Raw genomic sequence first — 8861 nt, 5'->3', positions numbered from 1 at the left:
AGAAAACATAACATTATTATTAATTTTTTAAATGAAAGCTGAGATGAAAAGCTACACATTTTCCTTTGTCTGTCTGTTTGAAGGTGTGGCCTCCATGCTGTATTATTTCTAGGGGTTGTGCACATTGTCATTTAGGAATCCAGGTTTATATAAGGCTGTTACCTCACAAAACGCATGTGGTGGTCTGGCTTTTGTGAAAAATGTTTTGCCCATAAATTGAGAACTGCACACAGACTAAGACCACTGACTTAAAGTAATAAACAGGAATATTTTGTTTGGATAAAACACATTCCTCACTTGAGGATTAGTGATTTTAGGGATGATTTGAGTGCACATACCATGGTGCGACCTCTGCGTACTCAGTCACTCAGGAAGCCGATTCTCAGCTTGCTGTGAATAGCCATGGCTGTGGTGCTCAGGCAGACAGAAATCAACTGATTTACTTGCAAAAGAATTGCTTGATATCATCAATAAGATGACCATACCATGTACCTCACAGAAGCAGCAAATTCTGCACCAAAGAAAAAAGAAGTCCAATTTGACATGTTTTACAACCAGATCGTCCAAAAGGGACACATGCTTCCCCTTGGTTAGGAGCTTTAAAACCCACTCAAGGAAAAGACAGCTTAGCTCATTTCTTCTGTTCCAAATGTTTATGTGCTAAAGTTTTTCTTGTTTTGTTTTGAAATTTAGAAAAATATTCATTACATCATCCTTCATTTTTGTATAATGTATGATTTCCAGGTTAAAATCCCACCACCAGTTCCCCCCTGCACCATCACCATAGTCCCTTGTGCTCTTCCCACCCCTGTCCTGGTCCTTCTCCCTCCTCCTCCCCTACAGAATGTCTCTGATTTATAGTTGTCTGATGACTTTGATTTTTATTTTGTTATAGTTACTTTTTTTCCCCCTGACTTATTTGCTTTCTCTATATTCTCCTATAAGTGAGACTGCCAAAGTTTTAATCACAGAAAAATAATGACTTGTATGTGAAAAAGGAAGAGAAATTAATGTTTCTAATTAATTAGAATCACACCTCCAGGAGACTAAAGATTTGAAGAAGAAAACTGGTTAAAGGAACCCCCAGACTCTACAATCCCTGACTCTTAGCTTGGCCCACACTGTGTGAGGTAAACGGATTTAACCAGACCTTCTCCTTGCTGACATGTATCAGAAATCATGCTGGTGAAGCTGTGACAAGAACAGAGTGATGGGCAAGGGAGTTTCTAGTGGAAGCTTCATTCTTTTCACTTTATGCCCAGTTCCATAATTGTGCTTTCAGATGTAATTCTAGCTGCCAATTTACACTTTACCAGGGCTAAAACTTATTTTTAGTTTCATTTCCATGAAAAATGTGCACTTTGCTCTTGATTGATAGATATATTTTGACAGTTAATACAAGTTTACCCAGTCAAGGCTTGTTTTAGTGGAGGTGAAAATGGAAGAAAAAAATTATTTCAACAGATCTTAGTATTTCTCTTTTTATTGCATTCGTTGTCTAACAACAATAATACTCATTGGCAAGAAATTTATTTACACTAACAAATTAAATTTAATCACAGGTATTTTTAGATTGGTTGGAAACAAAGGACCACTGTGATAATTTGCTTTGAATGCCTCTGAAAACCAAAGAATAAGAGTGTCGTTGGAAATGGAACAATCTAGGGAAATACATATTAGAACCAAGCACAAGAGAACAATTCAGACGTGGCACTATTGTCTCTTCCATGCAAATGAACAGACACAAAGTGTACAAATTAAAAGTTTCAGGTAACATGCTATCCATACTTATTGGATTTAAATTATTTTCAAACAACCTTTTCCCTTTAGTGATACATAACGAAAGATTAAAATAAATCAACTTCTTACAATGGAACAATTCATTCTCTCTCTTTTTTTTTTCCCAGCTGGCCAGTTTTGTGATATGTAGTAGTTGTACTAGTGGTTTAAATGCAACACCATTAAGATTACGAAAGTGTTAGTGATGATAATAAATAATATTGAGGAGAACATATACATATACAGTTAAGGGGTGTCACTAAGCACTATCTAAATCTGATGTTGTTAGGAGGTGTTATCTAGCTGCCTACTTCACACTTTTTTAGGTGATTTAATTATTCTTGGCCAATTGTTCCTATAGGAATGAAAGACTGAATCTGCAACAGAAAGCCTGGCTGTGTGAAAAAAATAGCTGAAAGAAATAGAAGTGTACACCTTCCAACACCATTTTCATGCTCACATCCACTTTTGTTAGACAGGGCAATGACTTAACCATGCTGTCATTCAGCAAGAAAAAGAAAGATGACCATGTGATGGAAACACTGCCATTAGAAAGCCAGTCGTTAATGACTTAAGCATCACAGCCACCAAAGATGTCATTTTAGAGTATGAGCAAACGCAGAAAGCACAGTGCAATTTTTAGCCAAGGAAAATGCAGTCCACAGTTGAAAATATCCAAAGCTACATCAATTTCTGAGCTTCAACTCAGTAATGTGTGATCTTGACATCAAAGCATTAACCCAGCATTTGAGGAAATAGTATCATACTAAAATACCAAGTATCTAATAAATCAATTTTACCAAAATATATAAACATGTAGAAGGATAAGTGCATTTTAGTAGAAATACTTACATTAAAAAAAAATCTCTTAAAATCTTATGAGCCATTCAATGTATACACAACCCAAAAAGTGGCATAAGGCTATGATTACTGCTCAGGGTCCTAGCTGATATTACTGATCCAGAAACAGTATGTGTTTTTATGCCATGTGACTGTGGTACATGTGTGTGTATGTAGGTGGAAGATATATTCACACTATATAGTCCTGTACATCTACACGAGTGGCATGCACATTATGAAGGCGTTGCCTCTTGTTCTTGTCTTCCTTACCTCATTCGCTTTTGAATCCCTAGCAGTTATGGGGTTGGTTTAAGGTAAGGCCAAGGGTTGGAAATCATCCTGATTTTTCTTACCCACTCTGTAGATCTAGAAACAAGTCACATGCTGAGCTTGATCCACACATTCACATCATGAGCTCTCAAGTAACAAACACTCCCTCAACACCTCCACCTGGAAGCCCATGCAGAGGCACAACAGGATCCCCTACCTACCATAAATAGAACTCAATGCACTCACTTTTCAGGGGGATGATGATGTAGGTGCTTTTTCTGCCCCCTAACTTCTCGGTTAAATGTATTCTATGCTGATACCTCAAGTTATCCAAATGAGTTTTGTCTTGCAGTATTTTCTCCCAGTGCTTTGGAATAAAACTAAATTTCCTGAGACTTTAAGTATTGAAGATAAATACCAACATGATCTACCTGCATACTCAGGTTGTTTTTTAGAAATGCATCACTAAAATCCTTCGTATTTTCACAACACTGTTTTCCTTTGAGAATTTATTCCCCACATCCACCAAAGCGTAAGGAAAATTCTGAACTTCCTCCTTAAATGTTTCATTTTAAAATAAAGTACAGGTAGTTTCTTGGATAAATGTAATTTGAAAATGTATTTTTAAAAGAAAAGAGCTTTTATTTTCCATTTTACCTTTCATTTGGAAAGTATTAAGAACTTAGCATTTAGTAGGTGACATGAACCCTAGTGACTTCTGTCCACCCACGTGAAATGTCCGTCATCTGCAGTTGTATTAGGGCAATAACTAGTTTCTCAAAGGGAACTTGGCAATTATTAAATGTCTCAATGTAATAAGGGGGCTAAGCCATATCCAAAATATAGACATTTCTTTTAGAATTGTTGAGATACAAGGATTGCTGAGATTCCATACAGAATCATCTTTAACACTGTTATTCCATACTGGATCTTCTCTCTTGAAGCTTTATCTATATAACCTTTATCACTTTTAAATGGGTTAGAATAGCCATATAAATACAAATTTTCATTTACCTTCTTAAATACAGTTTTAAAGCATATATTAATCTTAGTGCACAAGGAACCTACATGAGGATTCTTTGTTTTCAAGCAAGAACCACAGAGATTAGTGAAGACTAGATCAAAAGATCTGTGCCTATTTCTATAGTCCTGGATACACTAAGATTTCAGGTCAGAGATGGATAATGAGATCAAGGCAGCTGCAAGGGTTCATGGGATTCCTCAATGTCCTTTTTCCATTTGTTTTCAACACAAACACAAGGCAGATGTTCCCATGTCATGCCCCTTAAAAGCTGAATTTGGCATTCACACTTATCATACTACAATTAGGAAGGGCTGTGGGTTGAAAACACTGAAGAGATGCTGAGGGCAGGAAGTCAATACCCACCTCGGCTAAAGAAGGAGAGCACAGAATAGCTTTACTGCCATAAAACTAAAAGTGGACTCCATCAGTGTGTCAGGATGGGCAAAATTAGGATTCTGTCCTACCTATCACTCAGAAGTAAACTTTTGATTCAGCACAAAAACATCTTTTTAAAAAGAAAAAAACTATTACATAAACTGAGTTACTTTAAGGGGATGATCTTAAGTATGTTATAAAACTCAGACCCCTTCATGGAAACCCTTCCCCAGACTGTTCATGCAGTGTTCTCTGTCTACAGCTTGACCTCACACATGTCCCCTACCCACCCCCACCCCCCCAAAGCATTACCTATACTCCAAAACATTTTTGGCTATCATTAAAGTCATACTGAGCTGTCTTTTAGGGATAAGAGTTCACAGTAATCAGATATTCCCTTTGTGTTCATTTTCTGATGAATAAAAAAACCAAAGTTTTACGATTCATGAAGCAACAATCCTGTGTTAAGTTGTATGGACACTGAAAATCACAAGCATTAAAGTAGGAACTGGAACCTCAATTGGTCATCATGCACTAGAGTCAGTCAATAAATGAAATAGGAAAACAAAATGTTCATAAGATCTGAGGTCCTTCACTTTGTTTTCACACTTTTATATCAATCAGTTTGCATTTTATCCTCTGTTGGACAATCAAATCAAGTGTCTCTTACAATTTCAGCAGTTTTAAATAGTAAATGTTAAAATAACTCATTTAGATCTAAAATTACTATAACTGAATCAAAGTAGTTAAAACACTAAATAATTTGAGGAGTAAGAGTTTGATTTATAGTACTGTCAGTTGGTCATTGATCTAAATATTGGAAGCGCATAAGTAAAGATTAAAAGAAAATACCTCTAAGACACTTAAGAAAATGCAATACAATAGATCATAAATTATGTGCAGAGATGGAGACTTATAGACATTTCCAGTATATACATCCATTTCAAACATTACCAAAGTGTAAACATAACTTAAGGTAATCATCATTCTGTTTCTGTTTCCATTCTTAAAATGAATACAGTGAAAATTCCAGTGTGATCCCGATCAGTTTCCCCTCAAAGATAAGCAAAATGACAAAAATTTACAATGGAAAGCATTAGTATTATCAGATTTTGACTAAGTTAGCCTTTTAACATTAGAAAAGATTGGCTGAATTGTGTAGTTCATTAGTAGTGGTTCCTTGTTTCTCATGATATTCATAAATAGCAAAGCACCACACATCTCAAAATATTAAAGAGTATCTAGTATGGCAGTTTCAGTATTATACCCCAAATGAAGACAGACAGAAAAATATACTAGTGACTTTGATACTTGTAAAACACAATGTTACTTTATATCAATGTTTCTGAGAGTTGATAAATGATTTATAACAAGTGACCAAAGGATTGAAGCTTAACTGACAATATGCTGGCACTGAAAGGGAAAGAGGCATGAGGGCAAGAAGAGGAGTAGACATTTCTGGCTGAGATAATTCCAGATTTCATATATTCAAATAAGCCAGAAAATAAAATAATGCCAAAAATGTAAGCTGTAGCTGTACAAGCAGGAGCCCTCTTAGAGCACGATCTTTAGAGGCCTCCCTGCCATAACTCTGTATGTAAGCTCCCAGTGGAAGGTTTGAACAGGGCTGGGAACAGAGACCCTACTTTAATAAAGGAAAAGAAGAAACACTTGTCCAAGAATTCAACTGGCTTTAACTCACACGTTGAAACTCGTCCTGTGGAAAATGGATGACCTCATTTTTGAGCCAGTACAGTAAAGAGAACCAGATAATGAGCATGAAAAGCAAGACAGTAACAGCAAAATACCCCCATCATTTGAAATTTCTCTAGATGAGTTCATTTTCTCCTCCTTCTGCCCTAATCTCTTGCACTTGAATTAGTTTGATGAAAATACTGAAATCCTAAATACTGCCTTTAAATACATATTAACTGCCTCCACTGCTAGGCTGTGTTCTTCGTCCTATCTTAAACAAAATTGAACTGTAAAGTGGAAATCTTCAAAGAATGGAAGAGAATGACTCACAAAAACCACTCAAAACATCTCCAAAATGTAACTGACAGCTCTCCTTTACAGGAACATTCTGTGTGCTCAATAAAATTGTTCAAATCTAAATTTTCTTTAACTGGCATTTCTATTTTTCTTAAAAGTACATTTGTTAAAACACTAACGGAGCCCACTTGGGAAATCTTGAGTAGAAAATATGGGACAAGTTCTTGATTGTGTTATAACCAGGCTGAAGACCAGCCAGAATGTTCCCCAGGAGGAAAAAAACCTGAAAATGCTGGTTTCCTTAAAAATCAATTTCCTGTTCAATTTGTTGGGGGGGGGGGTAGGAGAGTAGGGAAAGGAGCTGTGTTGTGTGTGTCATTGTTGCTGAAATACTGAACACACAGTGGTGACAAAGGAAACAATAGATCCCAATATCCCGTGGCTATTGGATGCGTGATTTTTTTCTTTCTTTGTTTGGCTGAATCTGGACTGTAAATGTTACCCTTAGAACTACTACCCACATGCAAACTCTTAAGGCTTTTGCTTCCTCTGGGGTTAACAAATAACTATCTTCGCCCCTTTCTTACTGATGACTAGCAAGCAGGACACTTTGCTTCTCCAGAGCAGGTCCTTATGTGGTAGAACACCTGCACTTTCATGTGGGCAAGTCCAGACATGGAGATGAGGAGGAACCTTTCCCACACACTGGAGCGGATTCCGTAGCTCAGATCTTATGGTGGAGTGGTGCCTGTGGCCAGGCAGAAACGTGCACTCACCCTGTTCAGTATCCCACACCACAAACTTAATGGTGCTCCCCTAACAAAGCTACGGGGGTGCTACTCCTGTTGGGCAAGGTCACACTGGTTCTCCAAGTGACAAAACCCAACCCAACACAAGATGTTGGTAAGAGAAGAGAGAAACACAACTACTTTGTATTTCTCATAAATGATAGCCTTGGTTTGATCAACCAAAGGTGGTCTGGGGTTACTTTAGTAGATGAACATTAAGAGGGTATTCTATTATTGCAGAAAATGCAGTTATTCAACACACAGGTCCCCAATCTGCCTAGAGCAGCATTCTCCCTGTCAGCAGTTTCTTCTTCATGCTTCGGAGGAGAGCAGGGCAGGAGGAGGTAGAGACAGCGCATCCCCACCCTGTCAGCGGCTTGCGCTACTGCTCACCAGCACCCTCCGCCGCAGTCGCCATCTTCTCTGTCTTTCGGGACTTTCTTTGCATTTGCTCTTGTTCCTTCCTCCTCAGCTTTTCTCTTTGTTTTTCCATTTTCTCTTGAGCCTTCCTAGCCTTCTCCAGAGACACCTTCATTTCCTTGAGTTTCTTTTTGACCACTGCTCGGTCTTGGGAAGATGTCATTCCAAGAGCCTGAGTAGGAAACACAACCAAGGTTGAAAATACACCACGTTTCTGCACGATGAGGTTTCTAGCACAGCATTTTCAGACTCTGACTAATTTGCCCACCAAGTGAGATGCCAACACCGAGGAGGAACTGGTTACATCTGCCAAAAACCTAAGTCTACAGACTTGGTGGGAGGAGGTGAAGACTTTGAAGTCCTCAGCATCCTAAACCTGATTAAGTAAACACATCCAAACTGGTAATTAATGAGTGAAAGGCAAAAGGGCCCCATCCTGCTTCTCTAACCTTTGGGCTGTAGACATTTATGAACAAAAATTATTGCTAAACTCATCAATATTTTCAAAAGACAGGAGCAGGCACCTGCTGCCTCAGAGGACTCTGAGAAGGGCAGGAGGACCTGAAGTGGCTTCCTTTCTACTAATATATTCATTTACAATGAGAACCAAGCAAGTCTTTGGGATCAGAATGTTCACGTCAGCAAGACTAGCCATTCTCTCCCTATATAGAGGAAGACAGATTATAATGAGGTGGTTGCTCTATGAGCTTAGAATTTAGAATAAGGGAGGTGGTTATGTATTTTAAATGTTCCATGACCTTCAGAATCAACAACAGGAAGCATCCATCTCCCCAACAGGGACAAGCTTGTCAATGGGGGCTTCATATTCACAGCTATTGATTGATCTCTAACCTTTTCAAGACTGTCAAGAGATACTCATCTGTCCATCAGCACAGTAGGAGGCTTGAGGAGGCTGGATGTATGTTGCCTTTGCCCTTTTCCACTGGGCTGGTGCCACCTCAGTCTCTGAGAGAGATGGACTAGATGGGTGGTGATGAGAGAGCAATGGAGGGGGAAGGAGACATGGCCTGCACGTATTTGGGGATAAAGTTGTGGGGAAAAACTCAACCCAGTTTTGGAGGAGTGGGGATGGAGGAGAAATGAATAAGAAGGGAAGACTCATGGATCTGGCTTTTAACTCTAATGTAGGCACCACATTGGCCATTACTGAAATTCACGCCACATAGGACATAGGCAGAGTTAGTTCATGGACTACATGTCGCTCATGGGAGGCAATAGAGTGTGTCCCCGGCTTTCCTACTCAGCAACCTACTGTTTGCTTTAGAACCTCTGACTTACTTGCCAAAACTTCATTTACTACTTTGAAATAATTCAACATACTTTCTGCTGACCTTTGATGGGAATTATGGCTC

The 8861-nt window shown here is 38.5% G+C and overlaps 1 protein-coding gene across 7 annotated transcripts in view; it reads right to left on the bottom strand.

Moving 5' to 3' along the window:
- Window positions 1-1473: 1473 nt before the first annotated feature.
- Window positions 1474-8861, bottom strand: part of PPP1R9A (protein phosphatase 1, regulatory subunit 9A) — a 281612-nt gene continuing 274224 nt past the window's right edge. For all 7 annotated transcript variants that reach the window (XM_012720896.1, XM_012720898.1, XM_012720899.1 and 4 more), the window contains one exon: window positions 1474-7660. In XM_012720896.1, the coding sequence (XP_012576350.1) occupies window positions 7451-7660 (210 nt within the window). In that variant the 3' untranslated portion in view covers window positions 1474-7450. The remainder of the gene's footprint in view (window positions 7661-8861) is intronic.

Source organism: Condylura cristata, unplaced genomic scaffold (assembly GCF_000260355.1).
Source record: "Condylura cristata isolate star-nosed mole 26May11 unplaced genomic scaffold, ConCri1.0 scaffold00005, whole genome shotgun sequence".
In the NCBI taxonomy this organism is placed as follows: domain Eukaryota; kingdom Metazoa; phylum Chordata; class Mammalia; order Eulipotyphla; family Talpidae; genus Condylura; species Condylura cristata.
Note: the sequence above shows the minus strand (reverse complement) of the source record. Positions and strands in the feature narration are given on the sequence as shown.